This window comes from Gadus macrocephalus, chromosome 10, assembly GCF_031168955.1.
Source record: "Gadus macrocephalus chromosome 10, ASM3116895v1".
Classification (NCBI taxonomy): Eukaryota; Metazoa; Chordata; class Actinopteri; order Gadiformes; family Gadidae; genus Gadus; species Gadus macrocephalus.
Window position 1 is genome coordinate 7,885,076 of NC_082391.1, and position 27,012 is coordinate 7,912,087.

The 27,012-nt window shown below is 48.8% G+C and overlaps 1 protein-coding gene across 3 annotated transcripts; it reads right to left on the bottom strand.

The window, feature by feature from the left end:
- Nucleotides 1–345: 345 nt before the first annotated feature.
- On the bottom strand, nt 346–26,946 carry LOC132466271 (E3 ubiquitin-protein ligase RNF38-like). Of its 3 annotated transcripts, none has more exons than XM_060063404.1 (13): nt 26,432–26,946; nt 25,515–25,897; nt 15,755–15,807; nt 15,426–15,607; nt 14,561–15,050; nt 10,797–10,940; nt 9,885–10,088; nt 9,524–9,685; nt 9,142–9,245; nt 5,321–5,402; nt 3,755–3,876; nt 3,172–3,271; nt 346–1,410 (listed from the first exon to the last, which is right to left on the bottom strand). In XM_060063404.1, the coding sequence occupies exons 2-13, from the start codon at nt 25,801–25,803 to the stop codon at nt 1,348–1,350; spliced, it is 1,995 nt and encodes a 664-aa protein (XP_059919387.1). In that variant the 5' UTR covers nt 25,804–25,897; nt 26,432–26,946; the 3' UTR covers nt 346–1,347. The 3 variants fall into 3 exon arrangements, with proteins under 3 accessions (XP_059919387.1, XP_059919386.1, XP_059919385.1); XM_060063403.1 differs by having other exon boundaries at nt 9,524–9,676; nt 9,885–10,196; XM_060063402.1 differs by having other exon boundaries at nt 9,885–10,196.
- Between the last annotated feature and the right edge of the window lie 66 nt (nt 26,947–27,012).

Here is a 27,012-nt window from a genome sequence, read left to right on the forward strand (position 1 = left end):
AAAGCAGGCTTCCAGTCAATGGAAAAATGGCTTCTCCCCACCGGCAATTGTTGTTGTTTACGATTTTCTATCAGTTCTCACCACACAACGACGTCTCATCTTTGCTCCTTGAATGTCGATATGTAATGGTATGGAGTTATTGAAACTTACGTGTAAAAAAGACTAGAAATTGAATGTTTATTTTTCATTGAATGTTTACATAAAGTTGCACTGGGTGCCTTTAACAGATGTAGAACATTTATACATACGTCATATAACATAATATCTGAAGCAAAGGGAAGTCGAGAAAGCATTTATCACCCCTTTTAATGAAAGATAAAACCATACCAAAAGGAGGTAAAAAAGTTTGTATCAAGCCTTTTATTTTTTGGTATACAGATATTCATAATTTTATACATATACACATACATACATACACACGTGCCACCGCAGTCAGACAAACTCATCTTTGATAGGACAGCCAAAGAAAAGGGAAAATGTATAATGCACAAAACTTTAGAGAATAGTGAAACATGAAAAGAAACGGAATGAGGATGAAGTAACTGCCAGTCAGAAAAAAAAAAATCACTCACAATATTTAATAATATCAAAAGCCCTAATAAAACAAACTGATTAATCATGCATTCCAGAGGCAGTATGGACCCTAAGTATCAAGCTAGAGAAAAGGAGTCTCACACACACACACACACACACACACACACACACACACACACACACACACACACACACACACACACACACACACACACACACACACACACACACACACACACACACACACACACACACACACACACACACACGAGAGGGGGAAAAAAAACTCTCATAAGTCGTTACTCTGGTCATACACATCGTAGAAACAACCAATCAGCTCTAAAGCTCACACACGCACACACACAAAGAACTGCCTGCGCTGTCTCACATACACAAAGAGAAAAACACGCGTGCACACTGCAGCATAACCTTTTGCCAGTCTGTGCCAGAGGTTTGACAGACAGATGTCTGTCAGAGGTTTGACAGACATGTCTATGTCAGAGGTTGGAGCGGACAGACGGGGAACATTCAGTGCTGAGGGGAGATGTGCGGGCAAGAGATAGAAAGGCAAAACAATCGGAAAGAATTAAGAAATGGACACCTACCAAAACCAAATGAATGGCAGGAAGAGGGATTTAAACGGTGAGAGGAAACTGGGCAAAAGTAAAAAAAGTGCTTGGGGGGTGGGGGCTTTATGTGCACGTGCTTGTAACATGTAGGGGGTTGGTTCTGCGGGGGGGAGACAGCGAGGGAGATCACTGGGGCAGTGATGAAATGCGACGGACAGTAACAGTGTCAGTCTCCCCCTGGTGGTCACTCAGAGTCACGCTGCACCTCCGAGGCGTCGGCACGGCAGATGGGGCACGTCCTGTTGGCCTGGGGAGGGTGAGGGGACACACAGAGAGAGGGGTCCCAGTTAAGAGGAGGGTGAGGGGACACAGAGAGAGGGGTCCCAGTTAAGAGGAGGGTGAGGGGACACAGAGAGAGGGGTTCCAGTTAGGAGGAGGGTGAGGGAACACACAGAGAGAGGGGTCCCAGTTAAGAGGAGGGTGAGGGGACACACAGAGAGAGGGGTCCCAGTTAAGAGGAGGGTGAGGGGGCACACAGAGGGAGGGTTCCCAGTTAAGAGGAGGGTGAGGGGACACACAGAGAGAGGGGTCCCAGTTAAGAGGACACCTTTGACCACCTCGCCACATTAAGCCCCTCCCCCCGATTGCATAAGATGTTGAAGGCATTTCAAACACATGAGAAAGCAGACATTGGAAACATCCCTACAAGGATTAGCTCTTCAACTTTTAATTGTTTTTGATGAGCTAACATTGGTTATGATTACTCAAACCTCTGATACCACTAGTGCAAACCGTATCACTGCCAACTAGAGGCACAATATATAAATATCATTTTATTTATACAACTTTGATCGACCTATATGTTGATCAAAGCTTGATCGCATAAAACCACCAGAGAGATAATCCAGTGTCTGGGCACCGTTCTGTAACTAAACAGTGTTTAAGATCAATGGATAGCAGCTGAGGGTTTCAGAGCAAACAGGTTAATGCCTTCAATCAGAACTCATGTCATTGCCATCCTGTGGCCAAATGGTGCAACCTGTTTGGGTCTCAAAGTTTATAAGGCCAAATTTGAATTGGATTTATTTGGAAATTACTCCTAAACCTACCTCCACTAAAACCTTCAACTTAGTTCTACTTCACTTTATTTGCATCAAATATTGACCCAGGTACTCCTGAGATGCTGTGATATGATCAAAGCACCTATCGTACTATAGGGCCCTATAGTAATAATAATAAATTGTATTTGAGGGCGCCATTCAAAGCACTCAAGGACACACACACCTCTGACTACGAGATGGTTAGTGTTACAACTTTCTGCTGTCAGCTCCCAGACACGTTCCCTACAGGGCCGATGATCTCTCAGGGGCAACACACCCTTCACTTTGACCGGCAGTGGGTCTGCTTATAGGTCGGAATATGGTCGGAATGAAGCGGCCACCGATTCTTGCCGGGTGCTTTATTCCTTTACACACAACCGGACTCGATCATTACTTCACTAAACTTACATACCGCTCGCTCGTCCACTGCACTCACACGCTGACCCCACACACACACACACACACACACACACACACACACACACACACACACACACAGTACCATAAAGTACCTAGTACTATATATATAGTACCATGTAGTATAATAGGGCTCCCAAAAGATAATGCACTAATTGGTATTCAATCTAAAAAATGACTTATTTCAGGCGGAAATTATACCTTTGCCTCATGCTGTGTTCTAGCTCTATGCACTCTAATAAAGCAGTACCCACATTGAACACCAATCACACAGGTGTTATCTTTATTTTGAAACCAATATTACCTATTATAGCCCTTGCAGCTATGGAGAAATATTCTATTTACTTTGGATAAATTATTTTCTAAAAAAACCTCTGAAATAGGTGATAAAGTTAAAGTGACACTTCTGTTAAATGTATGAAAAGATGTTGAATTATCCTGCTCGTTATAATCATCTTTAGAGGTAGAAAGCAGGCAGAATAATAAGAAAATAACACTGAAATATAAACACTAGTGTTGCAGTAGTGTGTGTGTGTTTGTGCGTGTCTCACCCGGAGCCACTTGTCGACACACTTGCCGTGGAACTCGTGGCTGCAGGGCAGGACCCGGAGCAGCTGGCGAGACTCAAAGTCACTCATACACACCACACACCTGCAGAGAGAGAGCAGTGATCACACAACATCTACACACCTGCAGAGAGAGAGCAGTGATCACACAACATCTACACACCTGCAGAGAGAGAGCAGTGATCACACAACATCTACACACCACACACCTGCAGAGAGAGCAGTGATCGCACAACATCTACACACCACACACCTGCAGAGAGAGGAGTGATCGCACAACATCTACACACCACACACCTGCACAGAGAGGAGTGATCGCACAACATCTACACACCACACACCTGATCGCACAACATCTACACACCACACATCTGCAGACAGAGTAATGATCGCACACCATCGCCTCACACCTCTGTAGCGCTGCGTGTGGGAGCGTGTCATACCGTGGGGGTGTTGGGTAGAGTGGGCGTGGTGTAGTGTGGGCGTGTCACAGTGTGGGGGCATGGTGTAGTGTGGGCGTGATGTAGCGTGGGCATGGTGTAATGTGGGCATGTCCCGGGGAACTCACAGCGTCTGCTCAGACTGCTGGTTGTTGGGGTTGAACCTGTAGGACGGCAGCTGCTCGATGTCCCCCTTGGTCAGGCCCCGCAGCTTGGCCTCGCCCAGCCGCTCAGCGAGGTTCAGCAGGGCCTGGGGACAGACGGGGGACAGTGAGGACACAGTGGGGGACAGTGAGGACAGACGGGGGGACAGTGATGAGACAGTGGGGGACAGTGAGGACAGACGGGGGGACAGTGAGGACACAGTGTGGGACAGTGAGGACACAGGGCGAGGACAGTGAGGACACAGGGGGGGACAGTGAGGAAACAGGGGGGGACAGTGAGGACACAGGGGGGGACAGTGAGGACACAGGGGGGGACAGTGAGGAAACAGGGGGGGGACAGTGAGGACACAGGGGGGCGCAGTGAGGACACAGTGAGGACAGACCTCCCGTCTGGGGGGGACAGTGAGGACACAGTGGGGGACAATGAGGACAGTGAAGTCACAGGGGAGACAGTGAGGACAGACGGGGGGACAGCGAGGACACAGGGGGGGACAGTGAGGACAGACAGGGGGACAGTGAGGACAGACAGGGGGACAGTGAGGACGGACGGGGGAACAGTGAGGACACAGGGGGGGGCAGTGAGGACAGACTGGGGGACAGTGAGGACAGACGGGGGGACAGTGAGGACAGGGGGGACACAGTGGGGGACAGTGAGGACACAGTGGGGGACAAATAATTCATTCGATAATTGCAATTCTTGCAGGCTACTTTCGGCGCAACTTCATGGCATGGAAGTGCTCCGCTGCTCGCGAAAAGTTGAAGTCTTTCAACCCCGGCCCAAGGCTCGATATGTGCATCAGCCTCATCTTTACCCCAGCTAGGCGGTTTCTGATAGATGTTTTAAACCTGTTTTGGAGAGAAAAGGCTCGTTCCGCAGGAACACTGGACACGGGGATTGTACTGGCGATTTTGGCCAGCTTTGCCCAGTCGGGAAAGATTTGTGCGTTCACACCAAACGCGACGGGGCGACAAGATCCCATACAAAGTGAACGTAGAGACGCGTATCGGGCGAATTCTTCGCGAGAGAAAACCGGCGACAAGTTTTGATTCGTCTCGCCACACTTTCGCCGTGCACAGGCGAGCGACTTCACGAGGATTTGTGCCGCGTCAAATTCGCTCGAGTTGAAATATTTCAACTTTGACGCGAATTTCGTGTGATGACAGCCAATCAGCGTTCAACAGCGTGGCCACCGAGTAGTGACGTGTGTATTCATGTGCGGATGCACTGCGCGCGTTCATGAATGCACGTTCGTGTTCCCCCTGGTGAGCTCGGCCACGAACCTCTACTGGTTTTCATATGCTGATTAATTCATGCATAAATGCAAACTTCTTTCTTTTTTTTCTTGGACATGTGGGCCGTTTACATTTTATTATACCGGCCATGCGTGGGTGCAATCGGCCAATGTCCGGCTATAGCCGGCTAACGTGAACCCTGCATGGAGGACAGTGAGGACGGACTAGGGGACATTGAGGACAGACGGGGACAGGGAGGACACACAGTGAGTTTATTCCTGAGAGGTAAGCTCAGACCTCATAGTTTTCCACCTCCCCGTCGTCCACGTCGAGCTCCAGGCTGATGGCCGGGCCGGTGGTCTGGACGGGCAGCATGGACCTGGAGGAAGACGTTTAAAACTACTTCAGGGAGACTGGGTAGATGGAACATCTGATACAACGGTCCTCTATATACTTCACGAATAAACTTGGTCATTATTTTGTAAGAACTCTGAACTCACCTGTTCAGAGTTCACCCCGACTCTGCATAGCTACCCAGCCCCTTCTGGCCACCATTGTATGTTGTACGTCCTGGTACTTAATGTATGCCCTTCTACATTGCACTTTTTCATAGTACTTAATTGTGTAACATCTGCAGTAGCTGCTAGCATTGCTGTACATGGGGAATGGGTTAGCCTAGCAATTGTTAGCACTTGCACTTGGTTCTATGAACATCGTTACTGTACTGACAGCGATATATTGTTTCACTTCTTATGACAAATGTACTTCTTGTAAGTCGCTTTGGATAAAAGTGTCTGCTAAATGCCCCTCATCATCCTCATCGTCATCCGCTTATCCGGGGTCGGGTCGCGGGGGGAGCAGCTCAAGCAGGGGGCCCCAGACTTCCCTTTCCCGGGCCACATTCACCAGCTCCGACGGGGGGATCCCGAGGCGTTCCCAGGCCAGTGTTGAGATATAATCTCTCCACCTAGTCCTGGGTCTTCCCCGAGGTCTCCTCCCCACTGGACGTGCCTGAAACACCTCCCAAGGAAGGCGCCCAGTGGGCATCCTTACCAGATGCCCGAACCACCTCAGCTGACTCCTTTCTAAGTAAAGGAGCAGCGGCTCTAATCCGAGTTCCGGCCAATCTCACGCTCCATAGTACCCTCACTCGCGAACAAGACCCCGAGGTACTTGAACTCCTTCACTTGGGCTAAGGACTAATTTCCTACCCGGAGTAAGCAATCCACCGGTTTCCTGCTAAGAGTCATGGCCTCAGATTTAGCGGTGCTGATCCTCATCCCAGCCGCTTCACACTCGGCCGCCAGCCGATCCAGTGAGTGCTGAAGGTCACAGGCCGATGATCCAATGAGGACCACATCATCTGCAAAAAGCAGTGACGAGATCCTCAGACCACCGAACTGCAACCCCTCCCCACCACGACTACACCTCGATATCCTGTCCATGTATATCACAAACAGGATTGGTGACAAGGTGCAGCCCTGGCGGAGACCAGCACCCACTGAGAACGAAACTGACTGGCTGCCGAGAACACGAACACAGCTCTCGCTTTGGGAGTACAAAGATTGGATGGCCCTGAGGATAGACCCCCTTACCCCATACTCCCGCAGCACCTCCCACAGTTTCTCCCGGGGGACCCGGTCATACGCCTTCTCCAGATCCACAAAACACATGTAGACCGGATGGGCATACTCCCAGGCCCCCTCCAGGATCCTTGCGAGAGTGAAGAGCTGGTCCGTAGTTCCACGTCCGGGGCGAAAACCGCATTGTTCCTCTTCAATCTGCGGTTCGACGATCGGCCGAACCCTCCTTTCCAGCACCTTGGAGTAGACTTTACCAGGGAGGCTGAGAAGTGTGATACCCCGGTAATTGGCACACACTCTCTGGTCCCCCTTTTTGAACAGGGAAACCACCACCCCGGTTTGCTACTCCTTTGGCACTGTACCCGACTCCCACGCGATGTTGAATAGGCGTGTCAACCATGACAGCCCCTCAACACCCAGAGCCTTTAGCATTTCTGGCTGGATCTCATCAATCCCTGGGGCTTTGCCACTGCGGAGATGTTTGACTACCTCAGTGACCTCCACCAGGGAAATTGACGACGAAACACCATCAACCTCGAGCTCTGCCTCCAACATAGAGGGCGTGTTATTCGGATTCAGGAGTTCCTCAAAGTGTTCCTTCCAACGTCCGACGACCTCCTCAGTTGAGGTCAACAGAGTCCCATCCTTACTGTACACAGCTTGGATGGTTCCCCGTTTCCCCCTCCTGAGGTGCCGGATAGTCTTCCAGAAACACTTTGGTGTTTCCGACCGAAAGTCCTTCTCCATGGCCTCTCCGAACTTCTCCCACACCCGCTGCTTAGCCTCCGACACGGCAGCCGCTGCAGCCCTTCGAGCCTGTCGGTACCCTGCAACCGAGTCAGGAGTCCTCCAGGATATCATATCCCGGAAGGCCTCCTTCTTCAGTCCGACGGCTTCCCTGACCACCGGTGTCCACCACGGTGTCCGAGGGTTACCGCCCCTTGAGGAGCCTAAGACCCTGAGGCCACAGCTAGCCACCGCAGCTTCAGCAATGGAGGCTTTGAACACCGCCCACTCCGGCTCAATGCCCCCAACCTCCACAGGAATGCCAGAAAAGCTCCGCCGGAGGTGTGAGTTGAAGATACCTAGGACGGGGGCCTCCTCCAGACGTTCCCAGTTCACCCGCACTACTCGTTTGGGCTTACCAGGTCTATCCGGAAATTTCCCCCATTCCCTGATCCAACTCACCACCAGATGGTGGTCGGTTGACAGTTCCGCCCCTCTCTTTACCCGAGTGTCCAAAACATGCGGCCTCAGATCAGATGACACGATCACGAAATCGATCATCGATCTTCGGCCTAGGGTACTCTGGTACCAGGTACACTTATGAGCACCCTTATGTTCGAACATGGTGTTTGTTATGGATAATCCATGACTAGCACAGAAGTCCAATAACAAACGACCGCTCGGGTTTAGATCAGGGAGGCCGTTCCTCTCCACCACGCCTCTCCAGGTGTCTCCATCGTTGCCCACGTGGGCGTTGAAGTCTCCCAGCAGAACTACGGAGTCCCCTACTGGAGCCCCATACAGGACTCCATTCAGGGTCTCCAAGAAGGCCGAGTACTCTGAGCTGTACAACAGTCAGAGTTTTCCCCCCTACAACCCTTAGCGCAGGGAGGCGACCCTCTCGTCTACCGGGGTAAACTCCAACACCGCGGCGCTCAGCCGGGGATTTATGAGTATCCCCACACCCGCCCGGCGCCTCACGCCCTTGGCAACTCCGGAGAAGAATAGAGTCCAACCCTTATCCAGGAGTACGGTACCAGAGCTGAGACTGTGCGTGGAGGTAAGCCCCACCAGATCTAACTGATAGCGCTCCACCTCCCTCACAAGCTCCGGTTCCTTTCCCCACAGCGAGGTGACGTTCCACGTCCCCAGAGCCAGCTTCTGCCGCCCGGGTCTGGTCCGTCGAGACCCCTGACCTTCGCTGCCACCCATGTGGCTGCGCACCCGACCCCAACGGGTCTTCCCACAGGTGGTGGGCCCATGGGATGAAGAGAGGGGGGGTGCCACGTAGTTTGTTCGGGCTGTGCCCGACCGGGCTCCGTGGCAAACCCGGCCACCAGGCGCTCGCCATCGAGCCCTCCGTCTGGGCCTGGCTCCAGACGGGGGCCCCGGGCTTCCTCCGGGCCGGGTCACATCTCCTCTTTTTCCGTTATTCATTGGAGTTTTTTGAACCATTCTTAGTCTGGCCCCTCACCTGAGACCACTCTGCCATGAGAGACCCTACCAGGAGCACAAGGCTCCAGACAACACAGCTCTCAGGTTCACAGGGACACGCAAACCTCTCCACCACGATAAGGTGACGGTTCCAGGAGAGGCTAAATGCCCTAAATGTAAATGTAAGAGTTTCAAATAAAATACATTAAATATATTGTTATAAGAAAGTGGGTGGACCACTCCTCCCACTCTGAAGCATCTATGGTATTACCGACCAACACCAAGATATACATTATACATACAATAAAGAGCCTTAAAGAACAGGACCCCCCTGTTTGATGGGGGGTCTAGTCAGTGACAGATTTGGGTACCTACAGGAAGTAAGGCAGGAAGCTGGGGTGGTAAGGCGAGGGCGGCAGTGGCTGCTGGGAGCGGTACCGTCGGCCCTGGATCCGCCGGGGCATGAAGTTTGGATACGACTAGAGGAGGAGAGGAGAAGACGCTACACATTAAGGCTCAGAGAGGAGGAGCATCAGCAACATGGGCCAAAGACAGCCCAAAATGAGATCCGTACACGAGGACGGGTCGAGATTCTGAACATTTTAAAATCGATTACAGTTTTGTGGTATTTCTGGCATCGCCAACACGGGTCTGTTTACTCTGGATTTATTTAATGAAGTCGCCAGTCATCGATATCTTCATAGTGAAAAAAAAAACTGTTGCACCAAAAACCAAAGTGGGCTGGTTCAGCACTCACCACGCCGAAGAACTCCTGCGGCAGCGGGTCGTGGGACAGGAAGTGGAGCTGGGCGGAATGCGCGGCGAGGGCGGGGTGGGGCGGCGAGGAGTAGTGGAGCCCCGCCCCCAGGGACAGGTGGTCGCCCAGCAACTCCACCTCGTTCTCGATCCGCTGCAACGGCTGCCGTCATTATGGCAACCATAATAGTATCAAAACTAATGAGGGCAACGTAGCTATTGGGTTGGTGAGTGTGGTTTGGCGTTTTCATTATGATCATCATATTCTAAGTGTTGCAATATATGCTCTTCCATCTTACTGTATAGGACCATATTGTTTATTGTGGTTTATGATGGAAAGAAATGGATCCATCTCAACTCACCGAGCGTGCCTGCTGGGTGGGGTAGGGTCCGAACTGGGCGGGCTGGGCGAGGTGGGGGGGGTGGTGGGAGAGGTGGTGGTGGTGGTGGTGGGTCGGGGGGTGCTGGAGGTGGGGAGAGGGGAGGAGGAAGGCCGGGTCGCTGGAGAGCAGCGAGGGGAAGGGGTAGGGCACGGGGAGGTGCTGCACCGAGCAGGTCTGAAGGACCTGGGGGTGAGACAGGGAAAAGAGAGACAGACGGGAGGGGGGGAGACAGACAGGAGAGGGGGAAACAGAGAGAGAGACAGAGTGACAGACAGGAGACAGTGAGACAGACTTGAGACAGAGAGACAGACTTGAGACAGAGAGACAGACGGGAGACAGAAAGACAGACGGGAGACAGAAAGACAGACGGGAGACAGAAAGACAGACGGGAGACAGAAAGAGACGGGAGACAGAAAGAGACGGGAGACAGAAAGAGACGGGAGACAGAAAGACAGACGGGAGACAGGGATGGGAGACAGAGAGAGAGAGACGGGAGACAGAGAGAGACGGGAGACCGAGAGATACGGGAGACAGAGAGAGACGGGAGACAGAGAGAGACGGGAGACAGAGAGAGAAGAGAGACAGAGACAGATGGGAGACAGAGAGAGAGACAGACGGGCAACAGGGAGACAGACAGGAGACAGAGACAGACGGTCAACAGGGAGACAGACAGGAGACAGACGGGAGACAGAGAGAGAGACGGGAGACAGAGAGTCAGACGGGAGACAGAGAGAGAGTGAACAATGAGCAGAACCAGTGATGGAGGCAGCCCTGTTTGTACACAGATTAATGAAGCTACTTGGACGGCCCTCAGAAATATCACAACACATTGGGGCCCCGCCAACTGAGACTATGGGCCATCAGACCAAACATGAGACACACAGCACTCACCGGAGGAGGGGGGATGTTGCAGACCGGGTAGTGCTGTCCGCTGAAGACCACCGAACACGCTGGCAGCTGCTGGGGGGCGGAGCGGGGGGGCAGGCCCGGCGGCGCCCCCGGTGGAGACATGGGGTATGACACCGGAGGAGAACCCTGCACATGGGGGGGGGGGGGGGGGGGGGGTGGGGGGGTTATCATCATCACACCACGGAGGCCGGGCTGACCTCTGATAAGATACACTGGGTGGAAGAGGAGAGCAGCACGATACTCAGCACTCAGTCAGTATGCTCAGGGACCTGGTGGCCTTCCGTTAGGGGCCTAGAGGCCGTCTGCTCAGGGGCCTCGCTGGGGCCTGAGGCCCCTGAGCAGACGGCCTCCAGGCCCCTAACGGAAGGCCGCCAGGCCCACATCCATGCCAATTAAAGATGTATTTCTGTGAAATGACAATGAGACACACCCCCACCACCCTACTCTGCCACTCATTGGCTAATAACCAACCCTGCTCTCCCTCTCATTGGCTAGTGACTCACCCTCTCATTGGATAGTGAACCGCCCTACTCTCCCTCTCATTGGCTAGTGACCCAACCTACTCTGCCTCTCATTGGCTAGTGACCCACCCTACTCTGCCTCTCATTGGCTAGTGACCCGCCCTACTCTCCCTCTCAATGGCTAGTGACCCACCCTACTCTGCCTCTCATTGGCTAGTGACCCACCCTACTCTGCCTCTCATTGGCTAGTGACCCACCCTACTCTGCCTCTCATTGGCCAGTACTCGTTGATGACTTGGCTGGGACGTACAGCCCCGCCCCCCTCCCCCGAACCCCCAATTTCTCTTTTAGCAGATTCCCTAGTTGTGGTGAAAAACAGAATTTCGCCGAAAGGTGACGAGTTTGCACCTCTGGTATATTTAGTAGGGGTGGGAACAGTACCGCAGGAAGTAGGGGTGCTGGGGGTGCTGCGGCACGGTCTTATCACAGAAAACGATCATTTCTAAAAACTCCGGCCAAAGTGGAGATTTCTGAAAACGCCGGTTATGTGTTGTCGTGTCAACGGGGAGAATCGGGATTTTAGGTTCTGAAACGTCACATTATGCACCAGGAAATGCTTAACGTCATGTGAGCGCCCGCTTTACCGTATTGGTCCGAATATAAACACAAAGCCCATTGTAAGACGACCAATATTTGGAAAAAAGATTTGAAGACCAGATCTTGTTTTTATAAATAAATGAATTGTATTCATTGTAATAGTATACGAAAATAAAAAGGCATAGAATAAAACACTGCACTGCCACTAAACAGTAGTGCAAATAGGCCGTACTGATGTGTACACCAAAGACTATTCCTGACACTCCTGCCCCGCTGTGTTCGCTCTGGCTGTGGTCGCTCCGCACTGTTTCGGCCCGTGGCAAAGCGAGTCATCCTCGCTGCTGTCCAAGGCATTTTGAGACGCAGCATTTATTTAATGCTCATATGACCTAGTGCTGAAAAAAAGTTATATGAGAAAGTGTGAGGGGAGCGGTGGTGCGCTAAACTTGTTCTGTGAGCAGCTGGATGTGAACCATGGTGTTAACACAACGATCAATTTTCGACTGTGCACGCATGCACTGGTGTAATTGAGCTGCGCTGCTATATATCTTTTTTATCAATGTAGCGAGTTGCGAGTCTAGTGCAGGCTGAGTTTTTTTTTTCAGCACCCCCTGCTGAGAATACGTTCCCGCGGCTATGGGTGGGAATCTCATGGCACTCCACGATTTGATTCGATTCAGATTATGAGGTCGGCGATTAGATTCTAAAACGATTATCGATGCATCTCGATGCAAATTTTTTATTGTATGTACATTTCCATGCGTGATTTTCAAATATACAAACATACACATCTGAGTTTGCTACTCAGAGTTTGATAATCACTTCCTACTTTTCTGATGATCATTAAAGATGATCAACAGATGATTTAACTTATCTAATATTTTATTAGAGAAAAAGCTTTTGTCACAAATATGAATTTCTATGAACAATGCAATATTCAATGCAGCTTGCATTACAACACAATATGGAAATATGTAAAAAATTGGTTTCAGTTGTATTTTATTTCTAATCTCTCTTTTCTATGTCATTAAAGAAAAAGCTGTTCTTGAATTAGAAGGAGTTCTTGTGTCTGGCTGTGAGTTTGCGTGCATGCTATGCGTAGGCTGAATCGCAATCGGGTCAAGACAAATCAGATTGGCCAATACACACTGAAGATAAATTAAATAATTTTAAAATTACTTAAATGATCCCTCTCTGGGGAACAGAATGTTGAAGGGGTAACCCGAACAGCACTCTGCTGGGGGTAACCCGAACAGCACTCTGCGGTGGGTAACCCGAACAGCACTCTGCGGTGGGTAACCCGAACAGCACTCTGCGGTGGGTAACCCGAACAGCACTCTGCCGGGGGTAACCCGAACAGCACTCTGCCGGGGGCAACCCGAATTTTTTTCGTAATTTTTTTCGTAATAAAAAACAAATTCAGTAAAAATGAGTATAATTATAATTAAGAAAATTTAAATGTGTAGAATAGGCCACAGTTCTGCTCTGTGCGGGAGAATTGTCACGCCGAGAATTGACATGCTTCCTTACAAGACCGGTAACCATAGCAACGCCGGTAAACAAACCCGCGAAGCCCAATCCCTACGTGAGCTCCCCGCGCTACGGCCATCCGGAGGCGCACAGAGCTTTTGGCCGTGATATTATGATATATAAAATTATATTATACTATTATATATAGAACGTTATAAGACGCCGAGAATTGGCGCGCTGCCAGCCGCTGTCACAGAGTGTGAGAGGAGAGTTGACGGAGAAGATGGCGGTTGACCTATAGTTTCAAAGTTAATACCGTTTATACCGGTAATACCGGTGTTGACACGAGCGTATTACTCGGTGTGAAAATGTCCACACCGCGGCAACCCTAGTAGGCGTTATTCGATAGCCTGGTAATGTGTAAAGGCCTACGTATGGTAGGAATATTCATACTGGTTTAAATAATAAATGTCATAGTATTTCCCATCTTTGCTGAGCAAGAGTTTTGTACGAAAGTTCAAGGGATATTTAGAATAGAAAAAAAATGTGATTAATCGCGAGTTAATTATGACATTAATGCGATTCAATATTTTAATCGCTTGACAGCACTAATAAATATGTCAACTTTATGTTGAAATTATGGACCGTCGCGATTCCCATTGAAACAATGGCGCGGTGATTTTTTTTTTTACGGTTTTCGTTTACTTATTTTTAACGGTTATGATTTACTAACCGGTTACACGTGTACCCGTGCACACCTGTACCCGTGCACACCCCTATTCTAGAGAGAATCGCGATGCATCGAAGTATCGATTATTTTTCCCACCCCTAATATTTAGTACCTTATTCTATAGTAAACTGCCCCCTGCCCTGGGGTAACCTGAACTGCGCCCTGCTGGGAGTAACCTGAACTGCCCCCTGCTGGGGGTAACCTGAACTGCGCCCTGCTGGGGGTAACCCGAACAGCACTCTGCTGGGGGTAACCCGAACAGCACTCTGCTGGGGGTAACCCGAACAGCACTCTGCTGGGGGTAACCTGAACTGCCCCCTGCTGGGGGTAACCCGAACAGCACTCTGCTGGGGGTAACCCGAACAGCACTCTGCTGGGGGTAACCTGAACTGCCCCCTGCTGGGGGTAACCCGAACAGCACTCTGCTGGGGGTAACCTGAACAGCACTCTGCTGGGGGTAACCTGAACAGCACTCTGCGGTGGGTTACCTGCTCATGGAGGTCCAGCACCATGCTGCTCTGCTGGCCGTGGTGGGGGTGGTGCAGCAGGCGGGGGGACAGGGTGGGGGAGTGGTGGTGGGGGTGGTGCAGCAGGCGGGGGGACAGGGTGGGGGAGTGGTGGAGGGGCCGCGGGGACAGGTTGGGGGGGTGGTAGCCAGGCCGCTCCTCCCGGGGGGTCTGGCTGTAGGGCGGGGCGTAGCTGGGCGGGGGGGCTGGGAGCCGGTAGTTCTCGTCCTGGTGGCCGACCGACGGGCCGTGGTGGGGGTGGGGGTGGAGGCTGTGCTGGTGGTGCGGTAGGAGGTGGTGGTTGCTGTTGTTGTTGCTGCTGCCGCCACCGCCGCCGTTGTTGTTGTTGTTGTAGTGGTGATGGGGGGGGTGGGGGTGGGGGTTGTGCGGGTGGTGGTGGTGGTGGTGGTGGTGGTGGTGGTGGTGGCGGGCGAGGCGGTCCCTGCGACCACGCTGCCGTCTCATTGGAGGACTGGAACCAAGATTTACATAAGAGCTTTATTAGATATATGATATCAACTTTGTTAAAAATCTTCTATGTTCATGCTGTATAAAACTATTTAATTTGCAACTAGACATCAGATGAAATAAACCATTGCTGAGCAGTGGCCACCAGACAACATGCCTTCATCGCACCCTTTGATTCACCAAAGCTCATTAACTCTACAGAGGTTTGAAACAACTATTTCCGTATGATTTATAAAATGTACATCGTTATGGTTAACTGCTTGAATGCTCAATGAGAATTAAAGTGATCAATATGGCATTCAATTAGATACGATCGCTGATTTAAACAGGGTAACATTCACAACTTCAACTCTCTGAAACATTGTGTCGTCATGTTTACCTGCGGCGATTGCGAACAGGTGTGTGGCACCTCTCAGGCATGTAGTGAGGGTGTGGCCGGCGGCTGGGCGGGAGCTCCCAAGGACGAATGGGAGAGGAGGGATTGGAGGGGGGGGTGGTGCTTAGGTCCAACATGGACTGCTGGGACAGACGCGGGCGTTTGGGGCTCGGGCTGTCCTCCATCTGAACACAGAGCCCGCAACGCACAATGGTCAGAAAATACATTGCAAACTTTTAATGATATTGGTGAGTCATCACAAAGGAGAATCCCATGCGTTCATTTTGCTGGTGGCAGCTCTATATCAGCTCTAGTGACTGGAGGGCTCCCACCTTGTCGCGGTCCTCACTGCACATGTTCTCTGGGTGGAAGTGGAGCACTCCCCCTGCAGGCCACAGAGAGAACAGACGGAGGCGTCAGACATGAGCCATCACAGGACAAACACTCACTCTCCCATCGAAAAACATCAATAGACCAGAAGACGTAACGACCAAAAGAGAACAACCGGATCTCAAAATTGTTTTTCGAAGGAAAACTTGGGAACAAAACCATGATGAGGTTTACTTGCCACTGCCTTCTAAATTGTGTATTTCTCGGCCCGTCGACCCCTGGTAGGATATATATATGAAATATCAAAGTCACTCATCTACACAAAGGTTCACCAGCCTGGTTGGCCAGCAAATGCATCCAGGATGTTAATTACTCAACACTGATGCATGCAAACCATGTCTAATCATCGAAATGTCTTCACACAATGGTGAAGGAAAAACATCAGATCCCGAAGCAAGTAATAAATCCTAACAAGAGTCGCGTGTTAAACACTGCTCGGTGTGGAGTGAAACAGGTCGATAATAATAGAATGTGCCATTCTAAAAACAGGCCCTTTCTGATGTAGTGTGAACGGCACAGCGCTCCACTAGTGTAAATGTCTGACTGAAATACCGAGCAGTACCAGTGTGTGCAGAAAGGAGAGCTGTAGCGATTGAAGACCATTTGAAGATAGGCTAGCTTCTGCAACGATGGCCGACAGTCCACAGCCCGATTTGACAGCTTTGTTCATTACACCTCAGTCCACTGAGCTGTTATATTATACTCTTTTTCCAACAATTCAGAAAAGATGGAAAAAGACCAAGTGAGTTCTGGAGGAGGTTACCGTGCACACTCCTCAGACAGAACATTCCCTCTGATTGAAAAAAAAAAATATATATATATATCACACATGCACATACTACTTTTTAAACAAATGCACCCCCTTCCTGGGACACAGAAAGATAGCTGTTTGTGCTAGTTCACACGGTTAATTTCAACAGGAATTATTTCCATATGGAATGTCACGGGTTAGGCAGGCGGCCTTGAACTAAATTGCTGCAGATTATTTGACGATGCTTAAATACATGGACCATGTCTGGCTCTTCCTTGTCGACTCGTTTTAGTTATCAGAGAGAAAAGCCCTTTCATATGGCTTCTTGTCTTTGAGTTCTAGTGCACTAAGTGGAAGCTCACTGAACGGAGAATAAAGGAAGACCTAGCGGACTGGAAAGACAGTATATAGATAGATGGGTTATGGATCTAGTATTGTAATGTTAGGATTCTATTGTTTAATTATTCTCCATAAAAAGGAGATGAGACTATGAGTAGGTTTGGACTATGAACGCACTGCACTATGAGTGTCAAATATATTGGTAATAAATACGTTGCTAAATAAATTGCAGTCATCAATAAAACAGTCCCATGTGTTGTCATACTGGGGCACAATGATTGATAAACCTTTGTTGTGTTTGCATGTTGTTACCCCTGCATGTTGGAAGATGGTATCGTTTAATGATAAGAAAAAAGGGAGAAGGGATCCGCACCATCCCGCCACGCATCGGCAGACGGTGAAAAGCTTTTAAAAGCCTGGAGCTAGTGAGACCCTCGAGGGATTACATCTATGCCCAGGAATGGGGTCGACTGGGTCCGTTACATCTATAGAATCGAGCATAGGCACGGACACTAGTCATTATGTTCAGGGACCATAGGACCAGACACTAGTCATTATGTTTAGGGACCATAGGACTGGACACTAGTCATTATGTTTAGGGACCATAGGACTGGACACTAGTCATTATGTTTAGGGACCATAGGACTGACACTAGTCACGGGAGATGGATCACCCCCTAAATGACACTAGTCATTTAGGGAGCGGGCACTAGTGATTATGTTAGGGACCATAGGACCGGACACTAGTCATTATGTTTAGGGAGCGGACACTAGGCATTATGTTTAGGGACCGGACACTCGTCATTATGTTTAGGGAACATAGCACCGGACACTAGTCATTATGTTATGGAACAGAGGACCGGACACTAGTCATTATGTTTAGGGACCATAGGACCAGACACTAGTCATTATGTTTAGGGACCGGACACTAGACTTTATGTTTAGGGACCATAGGACCAGACACTAGTCATTATGTTAAGGTAGCGGACACTAGTCATTATGTTTAGGGAGCGGATACTAGTCATTATGTTTAGGGAGCGGACACTAGTCAATATGTTTAGGGAGCGGACACTAGTCATTATGTTTAGGGAGCGGACACTACACTTTATGTTTAGGGTACATCAGTCCGGACATTAGTCATTATGTTTAGGGACCGGACACTAGTAATTATGTTAAGGGACCATAGGACCGAACACAAGTCCTTATGTTTAGGGACCATAGGACCAGACACTAGTCATTATGTTTAGGGACCATAGGACCAGACACTAGTCATTATGTTTAGGGAGCGGACACTAGTCATTATGTTAAGGGAGCGGACACTAGTCATTATGTTTAGGGAGCGGACACTAGTCATTATGTTTAGGGAGCGGACAGTAATGATTATGTTATGGAACAGAGGAACGGACACTAGTCATTATGTTTAGGGACCGGACACTACACTTTATGTTTAGGGTTCATCGGACCGGACATTAGTCATTATGTTTAGGGACCGGACACTAGTAATTATGTTAAGGGACCATAGGACCGAACACAAGTCATTATGTTTAGGGACCATAGGACCAGACACTAGTAATTATGTTAAGGGACCATAGGACCGAATACAAGTCATTATGTTTAGGGACCATAGGACCAGACACTAGTCATTATGTTTAGGGACCATATGACCGGACACTAGTCATTATGTTTAGGGACCATAGGACCGGACACTAGGGCTGGGCGATATACCGATTTTAAAATTATACCGGTATATTTTTGAAAGCGATATGTAGTTGAGACAATATCGCCATACCGGTATATTATATATTATTTTGATGTTGCCTTGCGAGCGCTATTTTATAGAGCTGACCGCTGCTCTCTGAGCCTACAAACCATGTTCAGCTGCTCAATCCCGCCCCTTATATGTACGTAGCATTCTCCCACCCACGGACGTTTCGCATCACAACAAAACGTTTCTCGTGAGCACGAGAAAGTATCTGGTGCGCACGAGAAAGTATCTCGTTCGCGCGAGAAAGTATCTGGTGCACATCTCTCTCTCTCGGTGTGTGTGTGTGTGTGTGTGTGTGTGTGTGTGTGTGTGTGTGTGTGTGTGTGTGTGTGTGTGTGTGTGTGTGTGTGTGTGTGTGTGTGTGTGTGTGTGTGTGTGTGTGTGTGTGAGCGAGCGGTAGCGTGCATGTAAGTTTAGTGAAGTAATGATCGAGTCCGGTTGTGTGTAAAAGAATAAAGCACCCGGCAAGAATCGGTGGCCGCTTCATTCCGACCATATTCCGACCTATAAGCAGACCCACTGCCGGTCAAAGTGAAGGGTGTGTTGCCCCTGAGAGATCATCGGCCCTGGAGGGAACGTGTCTGGGAGCCGACAGCAGAAAGTTGTAACACTAACCATCTCGTAGTCAGAGGCGGAGCGCAAGAAAGTAGTACGTGCTCCAATAGTGCAAGATAAAAATAAAGCACATTAATTTGAATGATTTTAGCTTGTGTGTGATTTATCGCGGGCACGGGCACACACAAGCTAAAATCATTCATATTATAGAAGAGGCTGTCAAGGAAAACAGGATTTTATGTCTCCGATGACGTCTTTGGCATCACTCCGCAAATAGTCCGGTAACTTGTCAACTCCAGCGTCTTCGGTTGCTATGCGACGTCAACGTCTTTGGCGGACTATTTCTCTGCGGATCAACACTACGAATGCGGGTTACAAATAAATTGTAAAAAGACACCATGAAGTTATTTTTTCGTTTAGGCAAGTAGCCGTGTAATAAGCGGGATAATGTATAGAACGTCATCGGTCATTATTGAAAATAAGCCCCTTCAGGTCGGTGTCCTGTTCGCCCTGTCGGGGCTTATTTTCCCGATAATGACCGGCGTTCTTTACATTATCCCTTACATATCTGTTGTTAAAGCACATCTGTGCTTCGTTGAGCAAAAAAAAAAAGAAAACTAAATAAATGGTTGATAGTGGCGCGGAGTTAAAACTACACACTGAAAATATCGTTATAATATCGTATATCGCCATTCGAACAGAAAATATCTAGATATGAGTTTTGGTCCATATAGCCCAGCCCTGCCGGACACTATTCATTATGTTTAGGGACCCGACACCAGTCATTATGTTACGGAACAGAGGACCGGACACTAGTCATTAGGTTTAGGGAACATAGGAACAGACATTTTTAGGGACCGACACTAGTCATTATTTTTAGGGACCGACACTAGTCATTGTTTTTAGGGAACATAGGACCAGACACTAGTCATTATGTTTAGGGAGCGGACACTAGTAATTATGTTTAGGGAGCGGACACTAGTCATTATGTTTAGGGAGCGGACACTAGTCATTATGTTTAGGGAGCGGAAACGAATGATTATGTTATGGAACAGAGGACCGGACACCTGACATTATGTTTAGGGACCGGCACTAGTCATTATGTTTAGGGAACATCGGACCGGACACTAGTCCTTCTTTTTAGGGACCGGACACTAGTCATTATGTTTAGGGAGCGGACACTAGTCATTATGTTAAGGGACCGGACACTAGTCATTATGTTTAGGGAGCGGAAACTAATGATTATGTTATGGAACAGAGGACCGGACACCTGACATTATGTTTAGGGACCGGCACTAGTCATTATGTTTAGGGAACATAGGAACGTCATTACCCAATAAGGGTAATGATGAGCGTTATAGTAGATTATTGTCTCTAAATCGCTGGCTGGCCCTATATAGCTCAGAGCAGGGCTTTGGTTTCATAGATAACTGGCCCTCCCTGTGGGGTCGCCCTGGTGTGCTCATGAGAGACGGCCTACACCCTACTGGGCTAGGCGCCTCAATTATGTCAAAAAACATATAGATGTCTTAGTCAGGCGTGACTCATCCACTCACAGCACGCTGGGCTGCAGGAGTTTAGCAAACCTGCTAGCAACATGATAGTTTACGTTGCAGAGTCTAGAACAGCAGATGGGTTAGCTGAACCAGTATCTATTGCACCAATTGTTTCAGAGCGTGTTGTTTTTGTTTCAGAGAGTGTTGTACCTATATGTACGCTGGTGCGGTCTCGAGGTGTAAAACCCGCAGGCGAGGGTCGCGACCAGTATGTCCAACGCTGGCGATCCCACTGATCGCCTCAGAGCTGAGTGTTAACCAGACTCCCTCTGAAAATAACCCTGTACCTATATGTACGGTGGTGCGGCCTCGCGCTGTCTCGAGGTGTAAAACCCGCAGACGAGGGCCGCAACCAGTATGTCGAAACCGCGGCATCCCCTTGACCGCTACAGAGCTGAGTGTTAACCAGACTCCCTCTGAAAATAATAAAAGGGAAGTACTCAGAATAGGGTTCATGAACATAAGGTCGCTTTCATCGAAGGCGCTCTTGGTCCATGATCTAATTATTGATAAAAAGATCGACATACTGGGGCTTTGTGAAACCTGGTTAAAACCAGATGAGTTTCTAGCCCTAAACGAAGCTACTCCACCCCATTACGTTAGCACCCAAGTATCTAGAGAAGTTAAGAAAGGTGGTGGAGTAGCCCTGATATCTAATTCTAAGCTTAATTTAAAGCCAAAGAATAGATATATTTTCAGATCCTTTGAGGTGCTAGCGCTCTGCACCTCAGCTCCTCGAGAAGCAAAACGAGTTCCAGACTCTTTTGTTTTAGCTGTAGTATACCGTCCCCCAGGACCGTATTCAGTTTTTCTGGATGAGTTTTCTGACTTTGCAGCTGATTTGGTTACATATTCAGACAATATTTTGCTTATTGGGGATTTCAACATTCACGTGAATAACCCGTCTGATGCCCTCACAAGGGCTTTTCTGTCCATTACAGATACGCTTGGCTTCAAACAGCTCGTCCAGCATCCAACCCACATCGGTGGAAACACGCTGGATCTCGTTCTGACCCGCGGTGTTGACATTTCACAGCTAGTTGTCTCTTCCTACACCTCAGCTTTATCAGACCACTTTTTGCTCACTTTCCAGGTGGTGGTATCCTGCCCCTGCGATGATCAGCAAGCTACTTTCAGCTGTCGCCGCATCACACCTGCAACCATTACAGCTATGGAAGATAAGTTATCTGGTTCACTTGCACCTCTCTGTAACTATAGTGGTTCTGTGGAGTGCCTTATTGATGACCTCAACATTGCCTTGTCTGTTGCCATTGATTCAGTTGCTCCGTACGTAATTAAAAAACGAACATTGAAAAAACCAGCTCCTTGGTTTAATGCAGAAACGCGCATTTTGAAGCGAAATTGAAGGATCCTTGAACGCAAATGGCGCTCGACTAAACTTGAGGTCTTTCATCTTGCATGGCATAATAGTCTGATCACCTATAAGGGTGCGCTGACTATCGCGAGGAACGCCTACTTTTCTAGTATCATTAATTTGAATAGAAATAATCCTAAATTTCTTTTTGACACGGTGAGGAGTCTCACTCAGAAACAGAATCAGACCGTAGGCTCCTCGATCTTGGCAGGTGAATTCATGGATTTCTTTGAGAATAAGATTCAATCAATTAGAGAGGAAATTGATGCTTACCGGGCGGCTAATCCTACACATCCTGTGGGGCAGGATGGGGTTCTGCCAAGTAGGATGGTGAACTCTGACGCAACTCTTTTGGAGTTTAAGGCAATTTCCTTGGTGGAACTTGAAAGGGTGATAAAGGCCTCAAAGCCAACAACTTGTATGTTGGATCCGCTCCCTTCTAGGGTTCTTAAGGAACTTCTTCCAACGGTGGGGCCTGTTATCCTCTTGCTTATGAATCTTTCGTTTTCAACAGGAATTGTTCCTTCCAATTTCAAGGCTGCGGTGTTAAAACCGCTACTCAAAAAGCCTGGCCTAGATCCTGAATTAGTCAGGAACTATCGGCCTATATCGAATCTGCCCTTCTTGTCCAAGGTACAGGAAAGAATTGTAGCAAAGCAAATTGTTGACTATTTGACGAGGAATAATCTCTTCGAACCTTTCCAGTCGGGGTTCAGGAATTTCCACTCAACTGAAACTGCTATTACAAGAGTTGTAAATGACATCCTTCTTGCTTTGGATAAAAATACAAGCACAATGCTTGCGATGTTGGATCTGAGCGCTGCGTTTGATACGATTGACCATAGCACTCTTCTTCACCGTCTTGAACACTATGTTGGTTTCGGGGGTACGGCTCTTGGTTGGCTTGAATCGTACCTCACAGATAGAACCCAATTTGTGCTTCATGAGGGTGCAGAATCAAAGCATTGTAAATTGCGCTTTGGCGTACCACAAGGGTCGGTTCTTGGTCCATTGCTTTTTGCAATTTATATGCTTCCCCTCGGTGACGTTATCCGCGGCTTCGGAATTAGTTTCCATTGCTATGCGGATGACACCCAGCTCTACATTCCTGTAGATTCCGGGGACTCGGCCCAGATTCAAAGGGTTGAGTCCTGTCTGGCTGCTGTGAAGGGCTGGATGTCACAAAACTTCCTACAGCTTAATACTGGGAAGACAGAGCTGATGATTATCGGCTCGAAGCGGGACCGGGAAAAGTTTGAGGATGTCTCTCTGTGGTTGGATGGCTTCGCCATCCCACAGAGTGCATCCGTCAGAAATCTTGGTGTCTTGTTTGACCCTCAATTATGCTTTGATCAGCATATAAGAAGTATAACTAGAATTGCCTTTTTCCATTTGAGAAACATTGCAAGAATCAGACCAATGTTATCTGTAGTGGATGCAGAGACACTGATTCATGCGTTTGTCTCGTCAAGACTTGACTATTGCAATGCACTGTTCTCGGGATTACCGAACTCTACTATAAAGAGTCTACAGCTGGTACACAATGCGGCAGCTAGATTGCTGACCGGAACGAGAAAGTTTGATCATATTACACCTATTCTCGCCTCTCTACACTGGCTACCAATAACTTTCAGATCAGACTTTAAGGTGCTATTGCTAACCTATAAAGCCTTGCATGGACTATCTCCATCGTACCTGAAGGACCTGATCATTCCTTATAGTCCTTCTCGGTCTCTCCGGTCTTCGGGAGCCGGCCTTCTTTCATTGCCGAAGGTTAAAAAGAAATCGGCTGGACAGAGAGCGTTTGCCTATCGAGCCCCCTTTCTATGGAATAGGCTGCCATCAGCGATCAGGGAAGCTGACTCTGTGGAGCTATTCAAGGGGAAGCTCAAAACGCATCTTTACAATCTTGCGTTTGGAGTGTGAATACAACAGATGCGTAGTGAAGACTACTCTGTTTGCTTGTGCTTTTACATTATACATTCCCACTATGTACTTTTTCCGTTCTAATTCACTATTCTGTCTGTTCTAGCGTGTTGCGGGTGCTGGACTGGATGCCTGGACTCTCCTCATGGATAACCAGCCAGAACCCCATCACCATTGTTTTTTATATGTTGTGCATGTATTTACCTGCGTGTCAATTGTGGCACCCATTGCACTCCTGACCATCCCTGGAAGAAGGGATCCCCTACACTGCGTTTCTTCTCAAGATTTCTTCCTTGCTGATTCAAGGGAGTTTTTTCTTGCCCGTGTGGGGGCATGGGTAAAGGGGGGTGTCACAAATATTTGGCCTGTTAAGCCCTTTGAGACTGTAATGGTGATTAAGGGCTATACAAATAAAATTGAATTGAATTGAACGGACACTAGTCATTATGTTTAGGGACTGGACCCTAGTCATTATGATTAGGGACCATAGGACCAGACACTAGACATTATGTTAGGGGACAAGACACTAGTCATTATGTTATGGAACAGAGGACCAGACACTAGTCATTCTGTTTAGGGACTGGACACTAGTCATTATGTTTAGGGAGCAGACACTAGGGATTATGTTATGGAACAGAAGACCGGACAGTAGTCATTATGTTTAGGGAGCGGACACTCGTCATTATGCTTAGGGACGGACACTGGTAATTATTTTTAGGGAACGTACACTTGTCATTATATTTAGGGACAATAGGGCCAGACACTAGTCATTATACTATTAGGGCGTTTAGCAGACGCTTTTATCCAAAGCGACTTACATCGTTTATACACACATTGACGACGGAGTCAACCATGCAAAGTGACAGCCAGCTCGTCAGGAGCAGTTAGGGTTAAGTGTCTTGCTCAGGGACCCATCAAACTCAGCTAGGAGGAGCTGGGGATTGAACTAGCAACCTTTCAGTTACAAGACATTATGTTTAGGGACCAGACACTAGTCATTAGGTTTAGGGACCATAGGACCGGACACTAGTCATTATCTTTAGGGACCGGACACTAGTCATTATGTTTAGGGACCATAGGACCAGACACTCGTCATTATGTTTAGGGACCGGACAGTTGTCATCATGTTACGGAACAGAGGACTGGACACTTATTTTTAGGGACCGGACACTAGTCATTATGTATAGGGACCGGACACTAGTCATTATGTTTAGGGACCGGCCACTAGTCATTATGTTTAGGGAACATAGGACCGGACACTAGTCATTATGTTTAGGGAACATAGGACCGGACACTAGTCATTATCTTTAGAGATCGGACACTAATGATTATGTTTAGGGACCGATAATAGTCATTATGTTTAGGGACCGGACACTAGTCATTATGTTTAGGGACCATAGGACCAGACACTAGTCATTATGTTTAGGCTTGCTCACCAGCGCCTTGGTGTCTGTGAGCTCCGTTGGAAGAGTGCCTCTGTGGCCCCGGCCCCAGGTAGCTCCCCGGGGTTTGCTGCTGGCTCTCCGGGTAGACGCGTCCCCCGTGGTGCGTCGCCCAGCCGGGGTTGTTGCTCTGCTGCGAGTAGTTCCCCCCTCCGCCGGCGTTGATCATCACGGCTCCGTTACCGACCGTGTTCGTGTTGTTGCCATTTGTTGCGCCGCTGCTGTTCATGCCGAAATGATAAAAGCCAGAACGTGAACGCGACCGAGTCCTCGGGGGGTCCATGGCGGAGACGGGCGGGGGCGGCCGGGACGAGGGCGGTGGACGGACAGATGTTATTCCTAATGACAGTTCGGTGTCCCGTCACCCACCTCCTTTCCTATATTAGAAAGGTGTGCATTAATTCGGTGGCATTTAAATGCCCAATTTGAAAACAAAACAAAATCAAGGTTCAGAAACTAAACTAACACCGAGACCCCCTCGTTCGCCTGGGACTACAGGTGACCAGAGAGCTTTAGTCTCATTTAAGAAATTATGAATTATAATCAATCCGTGATCCCATCCAGTAGAGCAGTTGGAGCTTTACTACTCTGCTGCCCCGCATTAAAAAAAGAGTATCTAGTGAGTAAACATTAGCAACTAGCCCGAAAAATGGACGGAAATGTTAACAAGTAATCCAACGAAGTTTAGAAAGGAGAACACAATATCCCTCAACACGATATTCCCCAACACAAGAACACAATATCCCTGAACACAACACATTTCCCTGAACAGTCCGAAGAGGGCTAACTCCCAATGTTACTGATCAGCTCAGAGGCTCCTGGGGATTGAGTATAGCACCTGGTTTAACGGAGAGACCCTGGAGACACCACAGGTCTGTAGGGGGTCTGAGACGGACTCAGATGAACCGTACCTTCAGATGGTCGAGGCTCCACAGACCCGAGTCCCTTCCGAGCGTCTTAGCTCACCAGGCTAACAACAGGAAGCTGGAGCTAGCCGGACGGAGCACTTTTACAGCCGACGGTAGAGAGCCGAACCGCTCCGACAGCCGACGGTGGAGCCGAACCGAGCCTCCGGCCCGCGGTTTATCACAACGACGCTCACCATGGGCCGAGATACGGATCTTATTTCACAAGTATCCTAATTCTTGTCAACGTAGATCCCCCCCTACAGTCGTTGAAGATTGTTTTCTGTGGTCGGAGGGGATCCTGGTGAAGATTAATCAATGGGATTCACATCTCCGCGCAGTCCATTCATGTCGACTACAGAAAAATGGAACAATCGCCACTCCGATGTGTAACGTAAACCTTCACTCAAACGCCGTACGATGCATCTATTTTAGACATAAATAGGTGTGAGCGGAAAGACACAATCAAATAAATTGATATAATTAACGGAGGCTCTTGATTAAGGACAAATGGAATTGCCTTCTCCTGCAATCCCTTTTCTCGATCGACTACTTTTGCCCTACAAACAATGGGCAGCTGCCACGCT

Excerpts from the sequence above, each read along its gene's own strand:
- LOC132466271 (XM_060063402.1), bottom strand. The coding sequence starts at position 25,803 with ATGGACCCCCCGAGGACTCGGTCGCGTTCACGTTCTGGCTTTTATCAT. Across the intron at positions 5,403-9,141 it reads AGCTTCCTGCCTTACTTCCT|GTCCATGCTGCCCGTCCAGA; the intron begins GTAGGTACCCAA and ends GTCTTCCTCCAG. Across the intron at positions 3,877-5,320 it reads GGGAGGTGGAAAACTATGAG|GCCCTGCTGAACCTCGCTGA; the intron begins GTCTGAGCTTAC and ends GTCTGTCCCCAG.